The 26,957-nt window shown below is 38.6% G+C and overlaps 1 protein-coding gene across 1 annotated transcript; it reads left to right on the forward strand.

The window, feature by feature from the left end:
• The first annotated feature begins 7,039 nt into the window (after window positions 1-7,039).
• On the forward strand, window positions 7,040-23,392 carry LOC123513228 (ubiquitin-protein ligase E3B-like). The gene is made up of 20 exons (XM_045270295.1): window positions 7,040-7,349; window positions 7,726-7,902; window positions 8,284-8,436; window positions 8,614-8,716; window positions 9,174-9,398; window positions 9,743-9,931; window positions 10,961-11,152; window positions 11,453-11,674; window positions 11,999-12,272; window positions 14,164-14,335; window positions 14,716-14,812; window positions 15,066-15,260; window positions 15,679-15,824; window positions 19,675-19,811; window positions 20,210-20,373; window positions 20,671-20,808; window positions 21,077-21,331; window positions 21,511-21,675; window positions 22,195-22,294; window positions 22,504-23,392. Exons 2-20 carry the CDS (start codon window positions 7,742-7,744, stop codon window positions 22,686-22,688), a joined length of 3,273 nt encoding a protein of 1,090 aa, XP_045126230.1. The 5' UTR covers window positions 7,040-7,349; window positions 7,726-7,741; the 3' UTR covers window positions 22,689-23,392.
• Window positions 23,393-26,957: the final 3,565 nt, after the last annotated feature.

The following is a 26,957-nucleotide window of genomic DNA, read 5'->3' on the forward strand; positions in this document are numbered from 1 at the left end:
GATGGACCAAGAGACTGTTCAACGGGCAGCTGTAGCGGACCCGAGCTACCAGCTACTCCTAATGAGAGTCCTAGCCAAAGGCACACTGGGGTGAGAAAATTGCCTGTTTGCGTCCCTATTACGCTGTGAGGGACCATCTAGCCAAAACGGAGGGACTTGTCACCTACACCTTTGGACACAGCAGCATTAGGCTGGTCATTCCTGAGTCGCTGCAGGATCAGGTTGCTGCTAATCTACATGCAGGCCACCAAGGACTAGACTCGATGCTGCGGAGGGCCAGGCAGTCAGTGTACTGGTCTGGTATGGAGGGCGACTTACAACATCACAGTTCCACCTGCCTCGCCTGCGAGACACACGCTCCCTCCCAGTCTCAGGAGCCGATCACCCTCACGCCACCACCAGAATATCCATTCTAGAAATCTGTGTTGAATCTGTTCCAACTAGATGGCAAACAGTATATGACCTACGCAGACAGACTGACAGAGTGGCTAGAAATCGCCCACTTTCCTAGTGGCACCACGTCGGGTCAGATCTTGCCGAAGCTAAGGAGCTATTTCACACGTTGGGATGCTCCTGAGGAAGTGTCTATAGACGGTGGCACCAATCTCGTCAGCGAAGAGATGTCTGCATTCTTCAGAAAGTGGGTGGTGACCGTGCGTAAGTCTTCGGCCCACTATCCTCAATCTAATGGCCGAGCTGAGATCACGGTTAAAAATTGCAAAGAGGATACAATGTGGCAACACAGGTGCGGGAGGAAGCTTAAAAACAGACAAGGTATCGCAAGCACTCCTACAGTATCACAACACTCCTCTTCATGGTAGCAACAAGTCTCCCGCACAACTCGCTACTGGCAGGCAGCTGCAAGATGGCGTACCCGCTCTCCGACAACGTTACATGGTGGATCGGCACTGGAAATCATTGCTACGCAAACGGGAGTTGCGCTGGGCGTCCCATCAAGAGGAGGTACAGCTTTGCGAAGCGGGCAAGAGGAATCTTCCACCTTTGGATATTGGGCAGGCAGGCAGGATCCAGGACCAAGCATCACTGCAGTGGAACAGGACTGGCGTGGTTGTCGGGGCCCTTCCCCACCGGCAGTATCTGGTGCGGTTGGATGGCAGCAGCAAGACATCCTACAAAAATAGGAGGCATTTGCGTGCGGTGAGGAAGGCTCTACCCATTCCCACACCTTCGGATGTCAACCCGCCAGCAGCTGAGGAGGCAACACAGTGGCGCCCTGTCAGGAGCCACCGGCAACCCAGTTGGCTTCATGATTTGATTTGATTTGCTTATCTTTCTTGATGTTAAAGATTCTGTTATACTGTTTGAATCTTGGAGAGGAGGTGTAAGGGTTTAAGGATGGTTAAGGGTTGTTTCATATGTGTAACGGTTTAAGGATGGTTAAGGGTTGTTACTTTGTCAGTGGGTACATATGTTTTCCTGTAAGGGTTCATAAGACTCGTCTGCTGTTCAATATGTTTTCCCGGGATTGGCGGTACCAACAAGGGAGCCCAGTGTGGACCCATGAGGCAGTCACATCCCCACACCATCTCTGAGAGAACCTAGTAAACCGCCACTCTGCCTTCGTGTTTACTTACCCCTGGCCAACCTTACAGCGTCAGAAAACCGCAGCCATACATCTCCAATGGAACACCTTCAAAACAAGCCCGTGGAGATCAAATCACTTTTCGTCTTCCAAGGACTGAAGACCTGCTGTTTTTGAGGAGTATTGTGTTGCTCGGCACTCGGCATATACAAATGATGAAACACAGGTGATCTATAATACTCCCTATCAAGGAATAAATCTCCAAACTCTTCCACTATGTTGTTGTGTTTACGTCTTGACCACAGCTCTGGCTCAGGCGACTGATGTGTACCATACCTTCTCCCAAGGATTAAGATCACAGTCTGGCAGCACCGACAGTGTCCCCAGCACCGTCTTGTTCAGCGTGAACTCAAACATGTTTAGCCTTGTGGTGACGCTACTGAAAATGTTTAAGGTCTTCCATCCGCGCATCTATGGTCACGTGTCTATGACTCATGTGGGCCCTGGGTCGGTGTGATGCAGGGGCCCAGCTAGCCAGTCAGACCCTAACCTCTTCCCGTGTCGCACGCGCCCAAGCATCCATGTGCCAAGCCATAATCTGACCTCGCCATTTTGAGACCAATTTTGATTTTCTCTTTATAATGCCAATAGTTGTGCTGTGTTGCTGCCATAATACAATTATTCTCCCTCACAAAGGCACTAATAACTGAGATTTGGGCTTTATAATTACAGTCAACCCTCGGCTATCGCGACTTCCGCTATCGCGTTTTATTGCTATCACGCACCCATGAAAAGCTGCTAAAATTTTATTATCGCGACCTCAGATGCCTGCTATCGCGCGCCCAGCCATGACGTTATGGGATATCTGAGCGCTCATTGGCCATACCGCCTTCCCGCCAAGATCAATTCGGCTATCGCGTTTTCGGCTATAGCGCGGCTATTTCGGCCCCGCGCGATAGTCGAGAGTTAAGTGTACTAATTAGTTTTCTAAGTCCCATAATAGGTAGTAACAGGGCAGAATGGTAAGCTCACTCATCCACAAAAAAAGGGCCGTGAGGAGGGGGAGCTGAATGAAAATTCAAATTCAAGCACACCAGCCACAGGCGAACGTTGACTGGGGCTCACGTGACGTATATGCGCGGCCGAGACCAAAATAAGCCAACCTTGTATATTATCTGGACCGTGGGCGAACGGTTCTGGACCGTTCGCCTTCCACAAAGTGCTACTGAAAACGCCTCATTTAACATAACGAGTTAAGTTTTTCTGCTATCTTCAGACTTGATTTTTCATTAATTCCTTTTCTCCCTCTTACCGAGCTCAGTTTTTCTGTAATCTTTAGACGATTTTCCATTCATTCCTTTTCTCCATTCCATTCCAGTTTTCACTATTCTATAGAGGATGAATACAGCTTTATTTGATGTACTACTTTACGGTAGTACAGCTTTATTTGATGTTCTTCTATAGTGCATTCGAAAGCATGACACAACAATATCATGATTCACAAAAATATCAGCTTTGATTATGTTGTCTGAGAATTTTTCCCCGAATGTTATCACGTACGTCGACTACTGTTTTGTTTAGGGAAAGTTCCTTAAATTGTAGCTACCAGTCTACCATTGTATTGACGTTCGACCTGTCTCCAGTGAGCTCGACTTGTCACGCTCGAGTTGGTTCACGCTCGACTCATACATACATACATGCATTAAGGGAGGCAGTGACCTAGCGGATTAGGTGGTGAGCGTGGGATCTGGCAAACGTCCATGCGTAGGTTCGAATCCCACTACGTACCGCCTTGATACTTTGCCATTTGTCGAGTGGTTTAAAGTTACCTACATGTCACCATGATACACAGGTTCTAGGTGGTTACACTAAATATGCGCTTGGGTAGTTATATGGGCCCTAATTAATATGGGCACCACTATAAATAAAATTGCCTGTGCCACTAATGGATGGAAGCTGAACAGCGCTTCCCATACTTTTCAGGTAAACCTGCAGGCGCTATAGGCCACAACATAAAAAGAAAAAAAAATTACTTACATACATACATATATACATACATACATTGGTATTTCCTTAGAATAATTCCTTGGCGTCGCCGGATTTCCTTAGAATTCTTTAGATTTTTTTACATTTTCTTTAGAAATTTCTTTCTGTATATACAAATTTCTTGAAAACAAGAAAATTTTCTTTGAGATTGGAAACACTGGTTCATGAGGCCTTTTTTCACACGGGCAGCGGCCGATTTTGTGCCGCTCGAACGCGCGACTGGAAGGAAAGAGATGGATTAATGGGAGAGTGGTGAAGGGAATGTTATATTGTGAAGTTATAAGGCATAATTAAATAAAATAAAGAAGGGTGGAAGGAAAGGAAGGAACACAATTTGATAATTCAGTAGTATATAGAAGATATACACTGTCAACCCTTGAGGCGTTATGGGATATACATCCATACTCCATAGTCGATCAGAGAGGGAAGTTGAGTGTTATTGAAGAAGAGAGGATAGTTGTCTGGAAGGTTATGTCGAGTAGATAGTTGTAGAAATTGAGTTTTGAGGCATTGAACAAAACCAGGTTTTCTCTGCCCCAATCAGAAACAAGTGAAAGATCAGAAGTTAGGCGTCCTATAGCATCTCGCCTTGAGTCATTTAATTGTTGTTGGGTTGGGCGTCTGTTGAACGCTGTTGAATAATGCAGGGTGGTATCATCAGCATAGGAGTGGATAGGGCATTGAGTCAGATTTAGGAGATCATTGATGAATAATAGAAAGAGAGTGGGTGATAGGACAGAACCCTGTGGAACACCACTGTTGATAGTTTTAGGGAAGAACAGTGACCGTCTACTACAGCAGCAATAGAACGATCGGAAAGGAAACTGGAGATGAAGGTACAGAGAGAAGGATAGAATCCGTAGGAGGGTAGTTTAGAAATTAAAGATTTGTGCCAGACTCTATCGAAGGCTTTCGATATGTCAAGGCCGACAGCAAAGGTTTCACCGAAGTCCCTAAAGAGGATGACCAAGATTCAGTTAGGAAAGTAAGAAGATCACCAGTAGATCTGCCTTTACGGAAACCATACTGGCAATCAGAGAGAAGGTTGTGAGCTGATAGATGCCTCATTATCTTCCTATTAAGGATAGACTCAAAGGCTTTAGAAAGGCAGGAAATCAAAGCTATAGGGCGGTAGTTAGAAGGATTGGAGTGGTCACCTTTTTTAGGGACAGGTTGAATGTGAGCAAACTTCCAGCAAGAAGGATAAATAGAAGTAGAGAGACACAGATGAAAGAGTTTGACCAGGCAGTGAGCGAGTTCGGAAGCACAGTTTTTGAGAACAACAGGAGGGACTCCATCCGGACCGTAAGCCTTCCGAGAATCAAGGCCAGAGAGGGCCAGGAAAACGTCTTTATAAAGAATTTTAATTTTAGGGATGAAGTAGTCAGAGGGTGGAGGAGTAGGAGGAATATGCCCAGAATCATCCAAAGTTGAGTTGGTAGCAAAGGTTTGAGCGAAGAGTTCAGCTTTAGAAAAGAAGAGACAGCTGTAGAGCCATCTGGATGAAGTAAAGGAGGGAAAGACGAAGAAGTAAAGTTGTTAGAGATATTATTGGCTAGATGCCAGAAATCTCGAGAGGAGTTAGAATTGGAAAGACTTTGACATTTTCTATTGATGAAAGAGTTTTTAGTAAGTTGGAGAATAGATTTGGCATGATTACGGGCAGAAATATATAGGGCATGAGTTTCAGCAGTTGGATGGCTACGGAACCGTTTGTGAGCCGCCTCTCTATCATTGACAGCACGAGAACAAGCAGAGTTAAACCAAGGCTTTTTAGCTTTAGGGTTAGAGAAAGTATGAGGAATGTATAGCTCCATGCCAGAGATAATCACCTCTGTTATGCGCTCGGCACAAAGAGAAGGATCTCTGACATGAAAACAATAATCATCCCAAGGAAATCAGAATAGTACTGCCTTAGTTCCTCCCACTTAGCAGAGTTAAAATGCCAGAAGCACCTCCGCTTAGGCGGGTCCTGAGGCTGCACTGGAGTGATAGAACTGGTAACGGAAATTAGATTGTGGTCGGAGGAGCCCAACGGAGAGGAAAGTTTAACAGAGTAAGCAGAAGGGTTGGAGGTTAGGAAAAGATCAAGAATGTTGGGCGTGTCTCCAAGGCGGTCAGGAATACGGGTAGGGAACTTCACTAGCTGCTCTAGGTCATGAAGGATAGCAAAGTTGAAGGTTTGTTCACCAGGTTGGTCAGTGAAAGAAGATGAAAGCCAAAGCTGGTGGTGAACATTGAAATCCCTAAAATGGAGATCTCAGCAAAAGGAAAGTGAGATAAGATGTGCTCCACCTTGGAAGTCAAATAGTCAAAGAATTTTACATAGTCAGAGGAATTAGGTGAGAGGTATACAGCACAGATGAATTTAGTTAGAGAGTGACATTGAAGTCTTAGCCAGATGGTAGAAAATTCTGAAGATTCAAGATTGTGGGCACGAGAGCAAGTGGTGTCGTTACGCACGTATGCGCAACATCCAGCTTTGGATTGAAAATGAGGATAGAGCAAGTAGGAGGGAACATATATATATATATATATATATATATATATATATATATATATATATATATATATATATATATATATATATATATATATATATATATATATATATATATATATATATATATATATATATATATATATATATATATATATATATATATATATATATATATATATATATATATATATATATATATATATATATATATATATATATATATATATATATATATATATATATATATATATATATATATATATATATATATATATATATATATATATATATATATATATATATATATATATATATATATATATATATATATATATATATATATATATATATATATATATATATATATATATATATATATATATATATATATATATATATATATATATATATATATATATATATATAGCTGGCTGATCGTAGTCGCTGACGGCAACGGCGACATTAAAAGAGAAGTAGAGGTAACAGCTTCCTCATCAGACTCCATATTACAAATGAACCAAGCTGAGTACCCTGCAACAACTCTCCAGTTTCAACAACGAGCCTTTTTTCATAGGGGCTGCTCGTTGATGGGATCTGGTCGCAGGTCTTGCTTGCAGCTGTTTGTCGCGCTGCGGAGTCGCGCGACCAAACAGCCAGTGTGAAAGTGCCCTTCTCACACTGATAACGGATATTCAAGAAAGTACCATTCGTGTTTTCATCCAGTAGAGAGGTTAGATACAATTTAGTTAATTTTTTATTAATTGATACTATTTTTTAGACTGATCTCATCGTTTTGTCAACTACAATTTGAAAAAGCATCAAGTTCTTAGTAATTAAATGAGTATTTTAAGACTATTTTCGTAATCCCCCTAAAAGTATTGATGTAGACAGCAATGACAGCCTGACAGGAGCGAAGCACCTTACCAATGACAGACCCAGTGGTCCCTCCTCCAGGCCGTCACCACCGCAGTACGTAAACAAAGTGAAGTGCGTGATCAGTTCCTCGTCTTTCATTCCTGCATATCGCTGCTTCTGCATAGTTATTCACCACTGACCATCACCTGCGTGAGGAGGATGATTGAGGTGTAGAGAACATCGTTTAGAAATTGCAGGATGGATGGAATGTGGCGACTGTGGTGCCAATTTAGTACAGAGAATGTTGTGGTGCCTTGATGGGGTCCTGTGTGCCCTGCGTATGTCACCAGCAGGTCTGTGACCTTAAACTGTGTGACCTCTGTCACTGTCCTAGTGAAGCAGGTACGAATTCAGTTCTTTATTTTGATGAGTTTAGTGGAAATTGTTATAATGTTAATCTGTTATCCTGTACTTCCTGTGTAACTCACCTGTGAGTGGCAGAGCCTTACTGCCGTGAGTCCAGTCAAGACTAGGCGAGGGAGAGATAGGTCCAGAATCTGTAGACATATAATCCAGTCAGACTAACTGGTTGCACTGTTATACATGGCTGACTGACTGGTTGAGTGTATTTTTCACTGAAAAGTTAAAAAACCCATCTAAGTAAGAAAAAATGGACAAACTAATACAAAATATATGGAATTAATGAACAATGAGAAGCTGATCACTCTTAAAGATGTATTGCAGAACATCATGGAAATACAATTGACTTGTATTACAGATTTCAGTTTGTAGCAATGTTTGGGACAAATGAATCAAACCGAGGTGCATTTCTTGAGGCAACAAGGGAAGCAAGAGAGGAGCGAGCAGCGGAACGAAGGAGGGATGAAGCTGCCACTAAATTGCAAGCGGCGATTCGGAGCTGGCTGGTTCGGGCTGCACACAAAAGAAAGACCCGGTGAGAATGATTGTTGTCATGATGATATACAGTGTGATCTGCTTAAAGGATTTCACATGTAGCTGTCATGATTTTTTTTCTATTTCAAGTGAGGCATTTATAACTTTATTAAAACTCTCTGCATATACAATGATGTACATCTTCACTCGAATACAAGTGGATTTCTTCTGAAAGGTATCTCTGTTAGCTAATTTTGTAATAAAGGCATAATAAGGCTTATTTTGATCATTATAAAATGCAGCTTTCATGGACTCTTGTTACTTTATTTATTTATTTATTTATTTATTTATTTTTAGTGTAAAGTGTGTAGCAAATTTTGTATCAATGAATTATGGTTGATATTTTGCTAATCATGACAACCTACCTCTTTAAACATTTCAGGGACAAATTTGATGAGCTCTTTGGCACAGAACCCATGGGTCAGGACCAGACAGCTAATTTACCACCAGCCATAGATGCTTTTCATAGAATCACAGAGTTCATAAAAATATTTAGATTGAAAACAGATGGAAAGAGATTTGAAATCCTTACAAGGTAATTGCAATTCTTGTTTTTGTGTTTTACTAAATAGTTTTCACAATTTCATGATAGACTTAATGTGCAAACTTAGCTCAATTTTCTGATTGTTTTCAGTATTAAGCAAAAATGTACATTTATTCCAAAACCAAAGAATTTCCATATGCTTATCTAATTGTTTTGTTTTATCTGTAGGTACTTGCTGGCAAGTATGGACAGTGATAATATAAAGCTAACCTATGTTTCTTGTGGAATGAATAAGGATTTAACACTGCAGTGGATCCATCAAATAAAAGATGTGAGTGGACTGTGGTAGACAGAGAGCTGAAGCAGAGTTTATCCTATTAGGTCTTGAGGTCAAAAGAAATTATTTGAAATTTTATCAAATTTGATAATTATAATCCATGCCATCTTGTGTTTTGTGTTTAGATAGGAATGCAAATCTCAGGTAATATCTATGAATGACACTGCATGTAGTAACTCTTTATCAGAATGAAAAGTTAACAGTTTGAGGGAACAGTTTGAAGTGGAAATAGATAAAAATGAGCTCATCTCTATGTACAGATGATGGTTCCTTTGTAGATAGTGTATAAATCATATAAAATTTTGTGTTTTCATTGAAGTAACTGAGAATGTTTATAATATAAATACTGTTCAACTTTGCAAGTAAAATTCAATCACAAATTTTCTATCTGATCAGAATTGAGATTGTTTTAGTGCAGCTATGATTTTATGAAATTTGCCTCCTTTCACAGCTTTTATTTGCTTGTTGTGGAATTTTGGAAGAGCTACAACCTGAAATATCAAAGGAGAATCGCCTGCTATTACTGTACTTGCATCTGCTCCTCACCTTCACTGGCACCAGCACATGGAAAATCTTACGAGTGCAGAGTTTTGAGCCACTCAAACCATCACTTAACAAGCTCACTGATAATGTAATGGGAGACTTAGTATCCAGAGGCCTTTACAGTACTTTAAAGGTAATTGTACCCAATTTATTATGCAGTCTGTGTAATGCAATATCTTTAAATATAAAGAATATTTTAATATTCATCAATTAATTGCAACTAGGTTTTAGTAACTTGGATCATTATAAATTATAAAACAAATATTGCTTATTATGATCACAGAAACTTACTCATGTGAGTAAGTGTTAGTCAATTTTACATCAGAAGTTTCATTTGCCACACCGTTGGTAAATGGTGGAAAAAAAAAAAGTGCAAGTGTGTTAATAAAAAAAGTCAATTTAAGAAAGCTCAGCATGGCTTAGCATAGGAGGTGTGAGTATGTATAGGATATTCAAAGGACATGACCTCTTTTGCAGCACATTCTTGTCCGTGGTTTGTGCAGAGGAAAGGCAGCCCTGAGAGGTCCAGCTATCACTACCATAATAACACTAGCTCAACGTCCCCTCATGGCTGCCAACTATTCAGATAAACTACTTTCCCTCATGACCATACATGTATTAAGTGTTCCAGCTCTCATCCACCACCTGGATGCTTTAGCTCCTGAGGTATGTATATGTGTATTGTACAGACTCACTGAGGTGAAAAATTACATCAGTGTGGTGTGAAGTCTTATATGTTATAGTTCCGTGCTGCTTCCTTCAGGGGTGTGGAGTCGGATTTTCAAAAGTCCGACTCCGACTCCGACTCCAGTAAATTTAAATGTTGTAACTCTGATTCCGACTCCGACTCCAGGAAATTTGAAGGTTGCGACTCTGACTCCGTCTCCAACTTCGCTTTTTTTTTTTTTTTTTTTTTTTTTTCAGTACAACGATATAGTCTACTTTTTTTTTACATGAGGGATGGTGGCCAAGGGAAAAGATTAAACAAAAAGCCCACTAGTTGCCACACCCAAAAAAGACGAAAGTTAAGAGAATCAATACTTACATATTTTCGAGTCAATCCATAATAAAAGTGTACTTGACGATTATATAATTATCATAAATTAATAAAAAATTATCTTTATATGTAATGCTTGATTGAACACATCCTCCACAAAATCCATTTCTCCCAATTTGTAGGAATCTCTATGTAGTGGAATCTTTACTCGAAAATTTATCACATAAAGGAGTTGGAGTCGCTCGTATTTTTACCGACTCCGAATCCGACTATGACTCTGACTCCAATTCTGACTCCGACTCTGACTCCGACTCCGGCCAAAAGTAGCCGACTCCTCGACTCAGACTCAGACTCAGACTCAGACTCCACACCCCTGGCTTCCTTCATGCTATGTATTTAGATACAGACAAGTATATAATGACCAAAACTGTGTGCTCTGTATTCACTGTGATCAGGATTAGAAAAGCCTGAGATCATGATGTTTGTATAACCTAGGTGTTTACATTTTTTGGTAATGCATCACATTAATATTTGTATCTCATTGTAGGGTGTTTGGGTTTTGTTTTTTCATATCACGATAGTTATATAATTTGTTTAGATTTTTAAGATATGAGAATGGGACAAATCCATCTTTTTTGTTAAAAATAGTTATTTTAGCAACCCTGATAGCTGTAAAACTAAAAATATGTCTATTACAGGCACTACAAATGTTGCAGACTAATGAAATATTTGAAAAAGTTGTTCAGTTTGTACAAACAGAACAAAATTTGCGCATTATCTTCAATACACTAGAAGGATCCTATGCACTCTGTCTCCTGGCAAACCTTGTCCATCTGGCTCACAAAGAGAGTGACAGAGCACTGCCAAGATTAGCATTCCCAGAATTTAATGTAAGTATTAAACTTTTATATACTGTGTCCCTTATTTCAAAAGTTATGATCATATTTCTTCATTGGTCTAAGGGCTCTTGAACATATGGTAGAATATAACCAAAGGAATATAGATAAAGATTCTGGAAGAAAATCAGATGAACTTTATAAAAGGAACAAAAAACTGCACTGGAGATAGATTTATTAATTTAAATATTTATTTACTTTTTTATTTTTCCTGCATTCTTCTTACAGTCCTGTTCATTATAAATAGATTGAAATGTAAATGGGTCATTGTTATGTTTTGTCTCTTTGAATCAGTTTGTAGTGAAGCGTCTGCTGGAAAAGTGCGGAGAGTATGTAACAACCAAGCAGAGTAGCAACCTGACCCAATGGCATCCAGTGCTGGGCTGGTTCTCCCGGCCCCTTGACCACCACCTTAATGAACCCATGGCTCTAGTCAAGTCACAGCTGCAGCTTCTGTGGTGTGGAGTTGTGCTCAAAGTAATGTTCTCTGCTCTTACCAGTATGATTGCTGAACAGGTCAGTGTTGTCTAAGTTTTTGCATATAATTGTTTTTTTGATATTTTTTTTAAGCAAGACACCTTATCAGGAAATCATTATTGTAATCCTATTATGATGATGTTTTTTTGGGAACTGCCAGTATGTGGATATGTTGATGTGTGTTAATGTAGATCCCCTTTTCTTTAAATCTAATTTTGTATTTTCTTCAATAGGTTACACTTATTTTTAGTTTATCATCAAAGATATTTGCAAGATGAATATGGTAATGATTTATACACTTCAGCATTGTAAAATACTATTCATTTACCAACTTTACATTTATGAATTGAAACTATTTTACAGGAACCATCACCGAGTGAATCAAACACTTCAGGAATTACATCATCCTCTACGGCTTCCTCTTTAGCCAGCATTGGGTCCTATGTGTCATCTAATATAGTTAGGAGAGCACTAGATCGCAGACTCACCTCTGGCACCTCTACTGGCTCGGGGGGATTAAGAGGCGGGGGCAGTCGCAAGCTTGGTTCTCGTGAGGTGTCAACTGTGGCAATGGTTTGCTCCATGTACTACTCTGCCATCACCACTCTCTCGCAACTGAAAATGGATATTCTCACTGGCAAGTTTTATGTATTTCAATTATATAATTATTGATTTTACTTATCATATTTGATGACTCATAAGACGCATGGGTTCATAAGACACTCACTTTTAGCAAACATTGAAATGAAAAAAGATAAATGAGCAGATTTAAGCCCTGAATATGAGTTAAACGATTTCACCTGACATTTGAAGACTGTCATATGCATTTAGATCATTATTAGATCCCTTTTAAAAACTTTAATATATATATATATATATATATATATATATATATATATATATATATATATATATATATATATATATATATATATATATATATATATATATATATATATATATATATATATATATATATATATATATATATATATATATATATATATATATATATATATATATATATATATATATATATATATATATATATATATTATTGTTTATTTTTTTTTTTACAGTAAGGCTTATAGCGCCTGTAGGCACACTTGAAGAGTGTATGGGAAGCGCTGTTCAGCTTCCGCCCATTAGTGGCGCAGGCAATTTTATTTATAGTGGTACCCATATTAGGGCCCATATCACTGCCCAAGCTCATCTTGCGTGTAACCACCTAGAACCTGGGTATCATGGTGATATGTAGGTAACTTTAAACCACTCGACAAATGGCAAAGTGTTTTAAGGCTGTACGTGGTGGGATTCGAACCTACGCGTGGACGTCTTCCCGATCCCATGCTCACCACCTTATCCACTATGCCACCGCTTCCCTAGTAGCTTATGTACCAATCTTGTTCTGAGATATAAATATGTATCTGGCATATGGCATTAGCATTTAGCACTGACTGTGAGAGACCACAGGCCTAATAATCATAATTTTTCTTTGTTTACCATAAATTTTTTTTTATACATATATGAAAAGTAAGAATGTTAAAAGATAGGTGCAATTTCAATTGTATGAAAGTGTGTCTTACCTCTTGGAGTAACAGCACATGCACTGTGAAATTCTTTCTGACTGGTGTCATTCTATGTGAATTATTGGTATGCATGACCTATATATTGTTACCTTTAAAGAAAGAGTTGTTTTGTAGTGTACCTACTATCTTTCACCGCTTTGTTTACATGTACAAGGATGTCAGAGATTTGATTTTATAGCCTCTGTAGCCATAGACTGACCCCCAACCACTATCTCAATACTGAACCTTTGCCTCATAGGATGCAGGCCCATTTCCTGAAACTTTTATTTTTTGGGAGAAAAGATGCATCTTAAAGAGCCATCAAATACAGTGTATTTTGCATTTTGACTACCTCAGTTTGCTTATTGCGGTGGTGCAGTGGATAAGGTGGTGAGCGTGGGATTCGGCAGACGTCCACACGTAGGTTTGAATCCCACCACGTACAACCTTAAACACTTTGCCATTTGTTGAGTGGTTTAAAGTTACCTACATGTCACAATCATACCCAGGTTCTAGGTGGTTACACCTAAGATGAGCTTGGGTGGTGATATGGGCCCTAATATGGGTACCACTGTAAATAAAATTGCCTGTGCTACTAATGGGCGGAAGCTGAACAGTGCTTCCTACACACTCTTCAAGTGAGCCTACAGGCGCTATAGGCCTTAATGTTAAGAAGAAAAAAAAATATATATATATACAGGTTTCTAAGGTAACTGGTTATATAAAATTATTCTCAGCTGTTTAAGAAATACTTTTGCATTTTAGCTGCCTTTGCCCTATCTGACAACCTCTCTTTGTAGTGCACCTTATCACAAGGAGCTAGTTTTAGTATCAATAACTAATGCTGCATTTTTCTTTCATTTATTCTGTACTTGATGTTTGATACTCATCTGTTTTCAGCTCCACTATTCCATTCATGTAAAGGTTAATGATGTGAATGATTTGCAAAAATGTATTCAGGTTTGTGCTACAAAAGCGAGATGGTGTCACAACTTTGGCAAGTGTTCCAGTCGTTGGGCCCTAACTGTGGGCTCAAGAGTTTTCTAGATCTTCTCTCAGCTTCCACAAAGGCCACAGCACCAGAGTTCCACATGCTGATGCTATTTTGTGATGCCACCACTCTCCTTGTCACGTATGTCTTCATGTCACTCAGTGTGTAGTATAGGCATGAGTTGTCATAATTACTTACACTTAATTATACTTTTTGTCATATAATGCTTTAAGATTTCATTATAATTTTCAGTATTATTAAGAAAAAAGAAAAATAGACTCACTTTCACACCTTATCACAAGATTTGTTATCATATTCAACTTTCATCATTAGTAGTAATGTTAGTAGTCATACATACATTATTTTATTCAGCTTTCACTATTAGTAGTGATATAATGTTAGCACTCTGTCAAACATTTCTCATTCAGAGAGTATATCAGTAATTTGGTGTTTCTTTATTCTATGTACTATTGTTGAATTGATGTACTACATGTTTATCACATAACTGTCACTATTTACAGAGTCTTGGATGACCTGGAGATGTATGAACAGCAGAAGCCATTTTCTCTCCATGATTATGCCATAATGGCATCATTCCTGAATAGTTTTACTTACAAGGTATAGTAATATGTCTTCAAATTTGGGTTAGCTTTAATTTGTTTTCTCAACAATTGCCATAATTTTTATTTTATCTTGTATTATCTGCAATGCTTATAGAAGGACATTATTGTCATGAGTTGTCATTTTACAAACTTTGTGATGTAGTGGATTTATTTAAGTCAACAATCAGTTTTGTAAAGTTGGTAAATTTGATTGTTATGCTATTTGTGCCATGAACTTCCTCTTATGTTTTGTTTCTCGTACTCGGCAGATGATTCACAATGGTTTGATAGATGTACGCAATGTGCAAGGAAGTCCCCTCTTTGTATCTTTGCATACACTTCTACTTCTCTTGTACAAGAGAAATTCGCGGAGAAACTATGTTCCTGATACCCACTGGCTTATCAAAGAAGTGCGGATATCAACCTTCATGTCAGATTTGGAGCAGGGAGATGCTCAAGCTCAGGTATTGTAGATTCTTAGGACTAAACTCAGTGACTAAAGCTTGGAGCTGATAAGCTAGAAGACTTTTAAGAGATGATGAGAACAACATTTTGTGGGTGTTTTGAATGGGAGTGATAGTTGAAATAAAATTAACTGGTTGTTTTTAATTGATTCAGTTTATTAAAAGTTAGATCTTTTAAACTTTTGCTTTTGACAATGGAACATCATGTAGGATCTATCATCTCAGAATTACATCCTATGTTAAGGTATGAAACACCAGCAATAGAAAAAAATATTGGATGATATGTGTGTTGCTCATTTTATTGAACAATATTTTCTCTCCAGTTGGCATTTATTGTTGATTTTTTAAATTTGGAATTCATGGCTTTGATGGATGTGCAGTTACAGTCTGGAGTGATGAAGATGGTTTTGTTTTGTAGGTACTGATACAGAAGATGCCACACATCATCCCTCACACGGAGCGGGTCTTACTATTCAAAAAGTATGTAGCTAATAACAAAGCCAAGTTGGGGCTAAGTGATGCTGCTTGTGCTTCACCTCACTCAACTCTGATCACTGTACACAGGTAAGGTGAAATGCCAAATGAAATGTTCTAATATGTATACACCTAACCTTCCTTTATCGCACGAAATTGGTGCCTAAAAAAATGTGCAATAGTGGAAAACGCAATAATGGAAGTGAAGAATAATTAGGAAAGAAATTAATTGGTGCCTCAACCTAAAAATTTCCTAAAAAAATTTCCTGTTATCCTAAATTTACTACCATTAATACTGGAGTAGGTTATTAACATTTGACAATCTGAAACGAATGAAAACCAGCTCTGAACAACAGAATACCACGTGTGAGACTGAGTTAGGTCTCGTCTATCATCCTCCAGCCCAGTCACCCGCCACAGATGAACAATTGTATGAACAAATCACGGACATTTGCTGCATAAACAATTGCATAATTATGGGGGACTTTAACCTTCCAGTCACAAGGTGGGGCAAACCACTGACTGATCATGCTGGCCAGCAGCTGTACAATAGCATACTTGAAAGCTCTCCACCAGCACATCAAGCATCCAACAAGAGGTAACAATATCCTTGATATTGTACTAACAAATGATGAAAATACTATCAAAGATGTTGAAATTGGACCAGAATTCAGTTCCAGCGATCATCGCACCTTAAAATTCACCATAAATTTTGACAAAGGTAAAGTGAACGAAAGTAAAGAAAAAGTGCCAGACTATCGGCGTGCAAACTACACAAGACTCCGTATGCAGCTTGCATCCATTAACTGGAATATACTGCTGGAAACACCAGATGTAGATAAGACATGGGAGGTGTTTGCTGAAAAGATAAATGATACAGCTAAGATGTGTATACCACTAAGAAACAGAAGAAAAATACTAAACACCAAACCGAAATGGTGGAATAATGAAATTAGAAGCTGTCTTCTAGCAAAGAAAGAAGCGTACAACAAATACAAATTAACAACATAGTAATGATAAATTAGAGCACGACAGATTGCGTAGAGAAGCAAAAAAGTTGATAAAAAGCAGCAAAAATCTGTAGAAGCTCAGATCGCAAACTCCTGTAAAACGAACCCAAAGGAATTTCACAGTTATGTAAAATCCAAAAGAGTCTTAGCCTCAACAATTGGTCCACTGATAACAGAAAACGGAAACCAAATAGATAACGAAGTTGAAATGGCAAGCGTCCTAGATAGATTCTTCTCAACTGTTTTCACGACTGAAGATGTCCAGAACAGCCTGTCCATGCCAGAGCCTCAGGCACAAGGCTGAACACTGCCAGACTTCATGGTTACAGAAAATGAAATCCTCTAAGTCATGAACAGCATGAATGTAAACAAAACACCTGGACCAGACCAGACCCAGGCTTCTCAAAGAAGCGAAAAACGAGCTCGTAAAACCCCTCACGATTACCTATATTCAATAAAACTTTACAAGCAACAATTGGTCCACTGATAACAGAAAACGGAAACCAAATAGATAACGAAGTTGAAATGGCAAACGTCCTAAATAGATTCTTCTCAACAGTCTTCACGACTGAAGATGTCCAGAACAGCCTGCCCATGCCAGAGCCTCAGGCACAAGGCAAAACACTGCCTGACTTCATGGTTACAGAAAATGAAATCCTCACAGTCATGAACAGCATGAACGTAAACAAAACGCCTGGACCAGACAAGATATCACCCAGGCTTCTCAAAGAAGCGAAAAATGAGCTCGTGAAACCACTCACGATTATATTCAATAAAACTTTACAAGCAGGGAAAGTCCCCCAGGAGTGGAAGCTAGCAAATGTCACGCCCATTTTCAAGAAAGGAAATAAATCACTCCCAGCTAATTACAGACCAATCAGCCTTACTTCAGTAGTGTGCAAGCTGATGGAAACGATAATCAGAGATAAGATTGTCAAATTTTTAGAAGAAAATAAGATCATGAAAGATTCACAACATGGTTTCAGAAACAAGAGATCCTGCTTAACAAACTTACTAGACTTCTTTTATGAAGTTTTTAACTCGTATGACGAGACAAAAGCAGTGGATGTTATTTATCTTGATTTCCAGAAAGCTTTTGACACTGTCCCTCACAAGAGGCTAATCAGCAAAGTAAAAGCTCACGGCATAGCTGGAAATACCCTGAAATGGCTGGAAGACTGGCTCTCTGACAGAAAGCAACGTGTTGTTATAAATGGAAAAGAATCAGAGTGGCACAATGTAAAAAAGTGGTGTTCCTCAAGGCTCTGTATTAGGACCAGTTCTTTTCATTGTTTATATTAATGATATTGATGAAGGAATCAATTGTAAAATAAGCAAATTCGCGGACGACACCAAAATAATGAGCAAAGTGACATCAACGTCACAATGGCAAGAACTACAGTGTGACTTAAATAAACTGACACGCTGGGCAGAAAAATGGCAAATGAAATTCAATATAGAAAAGTGTAAAGTAATAATGTACATGCAAAATACGTAATGAATAATGTACCTCTGGCAAGTGCTGAGAATGAAAAAGATCTTGGTGTTGTGGTGTCTAAAGATCTCAAGCCGAGTAAACACTGCACAGAAGCAGTGAAGAATGCAAATAAATTAGTTGGGTTCATTGGAAGAACCTTTGAATTCAAATCAGAAAAAGTTATCCTTACTTTATATAACTCATTGGTGCGTCCTCAGCTTGAATACTGTGTGCAGTTCTGGTCACCATATTACAGAAAAGACATTGAAAAACTGGAAAAGATCCAGCGTAGAGTGACCAAGATGATTCCGAGATTGAGAAACAAGCCGTATGAGGAACGACTGGAAGCATTAAATTTATTCAGCTTAACAAAGCGCAGGATAAGAGGAGACCTAATCGAAGTTTTCAAAATTTTTCAGGGATACAACAACCTTGATGTAAATAAATATTTTACTATTGATCATTCCACCATAACAAGGAATAATGGATTTAAAATTACACCAAAACGCTTCAAAACCTACAAGGCAAAACACTTTTTCTTTAATAGAATTGTTAACATTTGGAATAAGCTTCCTTCAGAAATAGTAAACTATGTCCATTGCATCATTCAAAAACAAAATTGATAAATATTTAAAGAATAACCCCCAACAAGCTCTCTTCTTGTCCAAATAATTAAACATTATATTAGTATGGCAATTATTGTGTGTAACTTTCTTATAGATAGATATGTAGAGTTCACTATAGGGTGAATAATAGAATCTCCTTTCATCCTTTCCTGTGAAAATTCCATGTCAGTTTTTCCATACTGCATGGTACTTTTCCAAGCTATTTTCCATGCCAGCAAAAGCTGGAGGGAGTGGTGGGTGGGGAGGAGCCTTCTCCTGTACTGTCTTGTCTCTCTTATCTGTAGCCAGTTAGAAGTAGTTACCAAACAGCCTCGAAAGGATCAAGAGGTTTGTTGCTGTTTGTATTCCTCCTCCTCCTCCTCCTCCTCCTCCTCCTCCTCCTCCTCCTCCTCCTCCTCCTCCTCCTCTCCTCCTCCTCCTCCTCCTCCTCCTCCTCCTCCTCCTCCTCCTCCTCCTCCTCCTCCTCCTTGTGCGTGATAACGACTTTCCAGATGCGCCAGAACTGAATTTTGCAGATTTTCATAAGTGTGTGATAACGCCTAAATGCAATAACGGAAGGGTGCGATAACGGAGGGTTAGGTGTATAGGGATTAGTTTACATATTTAAAAAATTGTGTGACATTAGTCCAGTTTGCCAAATACTAATCTGGCATCATATCACCTGTAGGATACCGGTCTAGTGCTTTTGTCCGATTACAGAGAGATGAGGTTAGAATACAGTTAATCCAATAGTTAACCACCTCATCATACTTTATTTGTGTTCCATAAATCAGTACAAGTTGATGAAAGAAGAAAACATAAATGAGAAGGCTCACATGGTATTGCAGGTCTCGTCTTGTTGAAAATGGCTATCAGCAGCTGGCCTCACTTTCTCCACTGGCTTTGAAGGGCATGATCAGAGTTCGGTTCATCAATGAGCATGGCTTGGATGAGGCTGGCATTGATCAGGATGGTGTCTTTAAAGGTGAGGTTACTGATACTGATGCATCATTACCAATTATTTACTCTGTCTTTATTGTCCACAAGATATCCAAGCCCTTCTTCCAATATTTAGTCACTTTAGAAGCTATGCTCTTACTTTTATCTTAAAGAGAATGAATAGGTTGAATATCTGAAAATATTGAAAAAGGCAGAAATGATCTCATGGCATCTTTAGGCTTAGTACATAACAATGCACATACAATAATTCATCATCTACATTTAAGTACTGTTTGTTTAGATACCTGTTGAAATACTTCCTGCTTACACTCAGTCACTGTCATTGTAGACAGGAGATGGCTATATAAAAATATTTATTGAAAAACAAATAAGAAAGTCTATGAGAAACAGTCTTCTTTATCGTTCTTTTACATTTTATTCCAGAGTTCCTTGAAGAGACACTGAAGAGGGTATTTGATCCATCTCTGAATTTGTTCCGCTTGACAAGTGAAGAGCGGCTTTACCCGTCACCAACTTCCTTCATGACAGAGAATCATTTGCAGCTTTTTGAATTTGTTGGAGGAATGTTAGGGAAGGCAGTTTATGAGGTTTGTCAAAAGTAATGTTATGCTATTCTAAGTTTATTGTGGTTTACATATTTTTTGCAGTAATTTGCATTAATATTAGTGTGGCTCTCTTCACAAAATTAATGCTTTGCTGAAACTCATAATTTCATATATTTTCCGTATGTGATATAAAGGAGTCACAGCACAGTATAATTTTGAGCTTTGCAAGATTGCATGATGTAGTATAGAAGGTGCTAGATGAGATATTCAAGGCAAGGAGAGTCCTCATGATGCTGATGTTTTTTTTTTTTTTTTCTCTCTCTCTCTCTCTCTCTCCAGTCTATTGTTGTTGACTGCCCATTTGCTTCATTCTTCCTTAGTCAAGTACTTGGAGAACAGCAGTCATCTCTCTACTCTTCCATTGATGAGCTGCCATCATTGGATCCTGAATTGTATAAGTCATTGACCTACATAAAGGTGGGTGAAGTTTTTGTTTACATGTATACTAGTATACAATGTACATATATAAGTCTCTGTAGTGTTGGTGGAATTTTTACATATGTGCTGACGTAAATTAAGTTATAATACTATGTACTTCATTTTATTGGGCTGTTTTGCTCAGCAATGGAATGTGAATGAGAGTTTAAAGTTTTAAAATGAGTATAATTTGCAACTTGTGAGCCTCGATATGTGATAATTTTTCGAGATTTAAAACAAGATTAAAGCATTTTTATTATTTCCTCAGCACTATGAAGGAGATGTCAGTGACTTGGATCTAACCTTCTCATATGATGAGGACTACCTGGGTGAGATCATTACTCATGAGCTCAGACCAGGAGGCAAGTCCATCCCTGTAACCAATGACAACAAGATCGTGTACATTCACCTGATGGCTCACTTCAAGATGCACGTACAGATAAGGGATCAGACCAAGGCCTTCATTCGAGGCTTCAGATCTATCATTAACCCTGAGTGGCTTTCATTGTTTTCAGTTCCTGAGGTAAGAAGTATTTATGTTCTTGCATGATAATGAATTTTTGGTATGGGGCAGTAGTAATCTCTGTTGCCTTGTGGTGAATACAGCTTCAGGGGTCTCTGTAGGAAGGTCACATGTCCCAGTATAGGAATGAGAATCAGAACAGTGCAGTAGAGATTCTTTTAATATTTTCTCTTAACCAGTTCCAGCGTTTGATTTCTGGCGATAACATAGCTGTGGACTTGAAGGATCTCCGAGAAAACACCTTGTACTATGGAGGGTTTCACGACAAGCACCGCGTTGTCTGCTGGCTGTGGGACATCCTTGAGAGAGACTTTAAGGAGGAAGAACGGGCACTTTTCCTGAAGGTGAATCAGATGAAGGTGGTGACATAGTGGATAAGGTGGTGAGTGTGGAATCAGGCAGATATCCATGCTTAGATTCGAATCCCACCACGTATCATCTTGATACTTTGCCATTTGTTGAATGGTTTAAAGTTACCTACATGTCATCGTGATACCCAGGATATAGGTGGTTACACCAAAGATGCCCTTGGATGGTGATATGGGCCCTAACATGGGTACCATTATAAATAAAATTGCCTGCGCCACTAATGGGTGGTTGCTTAACAGCGTTTCCAGTACTCTTCTAGTTACCTACAGGCTGCAGATAAAAGAAATTTTTATATATTTTCCTGTAATTTCTTCCTTACTATAATATTTCTCTCTCTCTCTCTCTCTCTCTCTCTCTCTCTCTCTCTCTCTCTCTCTCTCTCTCTCTCTCTCTCTCTCTCTCTCTCTCTCTCTCTCTCTCTCTCTCTCTCTTTTCAAATCATACTTTTCTTAAATGAATATGTCAAAGAATCTGATGTTTTGGTATTTTTCCAGTTTGTGACAAGTTGCTCTAAGCCACCACTTCTAGGATTTACAAATTTGGAGCCTCCGTTTTCCATCCGATGTGTTGAAGTTGGTGATGATGAAGATACAGGCAAGTGGGATTTTGTTTACCTGATAATTGGATGTGCCAGAATTGTGTTTAGTTATTAATTGATGATTTTGTTGGCCTATTTATTTTCTTAAGTAATCAATTTTTTGGGCAATTCTGATCACATTTTCATTCACTTTAATTCCAACAGCTGGGGGAAATACAAGTAAAAGTTATAGAGAGGACTAACTTGATATACCTATTTTTCTCAGGAGATACTATTGGAAGTGTCATTAGAGGATTCTTTGCAATAAGGAAACGTGATCCAGTCAACAGACTTCCAACCTCATCCACTTGCTTCAACCTCCTCAAGCTCCCAAACTACCAGAGGAAGAGCACCCTGAGAGACAAACTTCGCTATGCCATCAATAGCAATACAGGGTTTGAGCTCTCCTAATCTTTGTGTCCTCAATGATTTCTGTAAGCAGAGTGCATGCAGAAGTTATATTTGGTTGGGAGAGTGTGCATTTGGACCTTACCTAATGAACGCACACCAAATGATTAGAAATTTATGATACTAAAACTGGTCTGTGGTGTACATCATTACATTTACAAAGCTCATAACCATATATCATCATCATTATCATCATCATTGTTTTTAGCATTAGCATCCTTCTGCCCCAGTATGTCATATATAATCATCATCATCATCATCATCATCATCACAGTTCTGCTTTCATCATCATTATCATCATTATCATTATCATCCTCCTCCTCCTTATCATCACACATTGTCAACATCACCAGCATAAACATTATCACAGTATGCATTTTGAAATTATAAACTGTTTACAGTAATTCCTCCTGCAGTACACAATGTTAATTCTCTAGTCATATGCTGCCTTCATGAAGTTATATTTTTTTCTTGCTATTTCAAGACCAGCCCATTTCAGTCATACGTGAATTGTCTGCCCACATCATGACCTTGAGGCTGCCAAGCTGACCAAGGCTAAGGCATTTACTGAGAGCAAGACCCTAGCACACACACACACACACACACACACACACCAACCAAGGCTTTTTTACAGACATGTGAACAACAACATCAAAAATAGAGAAAGTATTGAAAGTTTAGAAGTAAATGGAGTTTGCAGTGAGGATCCCAGGGAAATGGCAGAGGCTATGAATGGATGCTTTCGGAAGGTATTCACAAAGGAGACTGCTTTTGACAAGCCACTGGTAATGGAACAGAAAGGGATTATGAAGGAGTTTCAAGTAACTGTGGAGGAGATCAAGAATATGATGGGGAGTCTAGAAGTGAGAAAAGCTGTGGGACCTGATGGGGTATCAGGATGGATTTTAAGAGAATGCAGGGAGCAACTGGCAGAAAAAGTTTGTGAAGTAATTGATGCCTCATTAAGGGAAGGTGTAGTGCCCCAAGACTGGAAAAGAGCTAACATTGTCCCAATTTATAAATCAGGTAACAAGAGAGACCCATTGAACTATAGACCAGTGTCACTTACAAGTGTGGTAGCTAAGATGTGTGAGAGGGTGGTGAAGAATAGATGGACAGACTTCTTGGAGAAAAATGACATACTTTGTGAGTGTCAATTTGGTTTTAGAAAAGGGCGTTCATGCACGACAAACCTGATATGTTACTATTCGAGGGTGATAGATGTAATACAGGAAAGAGATGGTTGGGCTGATGGAATATATCTGGATTTAAAAAGGCCTTTGATAAGGTACCACACGGAGACTGATCTGGAAACTTGAAATGGTAGGAGGAGTGCATGGCAGTTTACTAAAATGGATGGAAGACTTTTGGTAGGAAGAGAAATGAGAACAATAATTAAGGACAGACCATCAGAATGGGGCTTGGTGGAGAGTGGAGTTCCACAGGGATCAGTGTTGGCACCAGTAATGTTTGCAGTCTACATAAATGACATGGTGGATGGGGTGTCCAGTTATGTGAGCCTATTTGCAGACGATGCAAAATTGTTAAGAAAAGTGAGATGTGACAAAGATTGCGAACTACTCCAGGAAGACTTGGACAGAATATGGAAATGGAGCTGTACATGGCAAATGGAGTTCAACACGACAAAATGCAAGAAATTAGAGTTTGGCAAGAGTGAAAGAAGAATCAGGAGTATGTACAAGATAGGAAATGAAGACATAAAACCAGTCATGAAGAAAAAGACCTTGGGGTGACAATTACCAATGACCTATCGCCAGAGAGACATATAAACAAAATAATTGGAGAAGTATTGAACTTATTGAGGAACATAAGAGTGGCGTTCGTATATTTAGATGAAGAAATGATGAAGAAAATAATTACTGCAATGATAAGACCAAGGCTTGAATATGCAACAATACAGTGGGCTCGAACTTAAAGAAACACATAAGGAAACTAGAGAAAGTACAGAGGGCTGCAACAAAAATGGTGCCTGACTTAAGAGATTTGACTTATGAAGACAGACTGAACAGAATGCAACTTCCGACCCTGGAAAACAGAAAGAAAGGGGAGACCTGATAGCAATATACAGAGTGATGATTGGCATGGAAAAAATGGATAGGGAAGATCTGTGTATGTGGAATGAAAGAATGTCGAGAGGGCATGGGAAAAACTAAAATGGCCACTTATAGGAGAGATGTGAAAAAATATAGCTTCCCTCATAGAAGGGTGGAAGCATGGAATAGTTTAGACGTGGAAGTGGTCAACGCAAGGAATATTCATGATTTTAAGAAAAAGCTGGACATTAGTAGATATGGAGACGGGACAGTACGAGCATAGCTCCTTTCCCGTATGTTACAATTAGGTAAATACAATTAGGTAAATACACACACACACACACACACACACACACACACACACACACACACACACACACACACACACACACACACACACACACACACACACACACACACAGATGGGAAAGAGATCTAATAACGATGTATAAGTTAGTAAACCATATGGAAAAGATAGATAGACAAGACCTGGTATCACTGATGGAGGATGAAGGTAGGCAAACAACAGGACACTCCAAGATCAAGAAAAGTCAGTGTTTGAGAAACATTAAAAAGTTTAGCTTTCCACACAGAACGGTGGATATTTGGAATGGAATGCGTGAAGAGATTGTAGCAGCAGAAAGTGTGCACAAATTTAAGGAAAAGTTGGGTAAATATAGATATGAAGACAGGTCACTATGAGCCTCATTTGAACCCGATAAATACAAGTAGGTAAATACACACACACACACACACACACACACACACACACACACACACACACACACACACACACACACACACACACACACACACACACACACACACACACACACACACACACACACACAGCTGATGTCCAAATTGTGTTTCACCTGGGTCATGGAAAGGATTAAGGATGTATCCCCATGGTACCACTGTAAATATTCACATATGCAGGAAAGAGAGAGAGTTTCTTGCTATTCTCTCTCTCTCTCTCTCTCTCTCTCTCTCTCTCTCTCTCTCTCTCTCTCTCTCTCTCTCTCTCTCTCTCTCTCTCTCTCTCTCTCTCTCTCTCTCTCTCCAGTAGAAAAGTCGGTGATGTGTTCTGGTAGGCTAAGGCTATGTAAGATTCAAGAAGTTGATAAAAATGGAGACATTGGAAGTCCAGACTTAAATTATTTTCTCCCTGTAACTACTTTATTCAATTTTAATTTGCAGAATTCTTATTGTGCAGAGGATTTCTACCACTTAATGATCCTGAGGAGGAATTACTGTATTTATAATTGGGTATCAAATATTTAGTTAAAAAACAAAAATAAATTTGTTCTATAGGACATAAGTAATTTAATAACCTTAGTGTCTTGCAATATCATATTATGTGTGAAAGCCTGTTGGCAGTTCCTGCGTCCACTGACAAACATCAGTGCTGTGAAATCTTGGGACCCATACACTGCTTGCCTTTCACTGAGATAATTTTTTATAGTGGATTGCTTTAGTTGTTATAGACATGACACCAGAAAGCTCTTTAGGGCAGCTGTCAAATACTTAATATGTTGATGCTTAGAAAGGTTTTCTCCATGAATAAAGTTTGTGCTCCATAAAATAAATTTTAGTTTCATCTTTTATGACAAGGCAATTTGATAATATTCATCAGATAGAAAATTCAGTTACAAGATACAACCCATTTGAATATATTTGAAAATATATGTAGAAACATAGCAAGTGAGAAATTTATGTTATCATACAGTTTTCCTTAATGGGACCGTCCGGTTAGGTTTTCAAAAAATTTAAAATAAAGAGGTACGTGAGTAGTTTTTTTTCACTGATAGATGACTATTACGAGATGTTAGTTTAGTAGTTACAAGCGAATCGAACCATAAATAACTGCATGAAAAATAAAAACTCAATTTTTTTTAAATAACTTTTCCTATAAACTTTGTCAACGGAGGGCAGATTTCAATTTTGCCAGTACATATATGAAGTATGTAATATAACAAAACTTTCCATCTCATAGGATTTAGAATTTTTTATTTTGATGGCCATTATGATTTTTTTTTTTTATTTATTTATTTTTTTTTTATTACATTGCAGCCAAGAAAATTACTTCAAAATTCTATGAGATGGAAATGTAGCAGCTTCATTGAGCTTCAAAATGATACCTCAAAATTGAAAATTCGTTGAGAAATGTGGGAGAAGATACGATTTGAATGATAAAAAAGTGAAAACTGAGAAAAAG

This window comes from Portunus trituberculatus, chromosome 35, assembly GCF_017591435.1.
Source record: "Portunus trituberculatus isolate SZX2019 chromosome 35, ASM1759143v1, whole genome shotgun sequence".
NCBI lineage: Eukaryota > Metazoa > Arthropoda > Malacostraca > Decapoda > Portunidae > Portunus > Portunus trituberculatus.

Coding starts and splice junctions, on each gene's coding strand:
- LOC123513228 (XM_045270295.1), top strand. CDS start 7,742: ATGTTTGGGACAAATGAATCAAACCGAGGTGCATTTCTTGAGGCAACA. Junction 8,717..9,173: donor GGATCCATCAAATAAAAGAT/GTGAGTGGACTG, acceptor CTCCTTTCACAG/CTTTTATTTGCTTGTTGTGG. Junction 19,812..20,209: donor TCAGGATGGTGTCTTTAAAG/GTGAGGTTACTG, acceptor ATTTTATTCCAG/AGTTCCTTGAAGAGACACTG.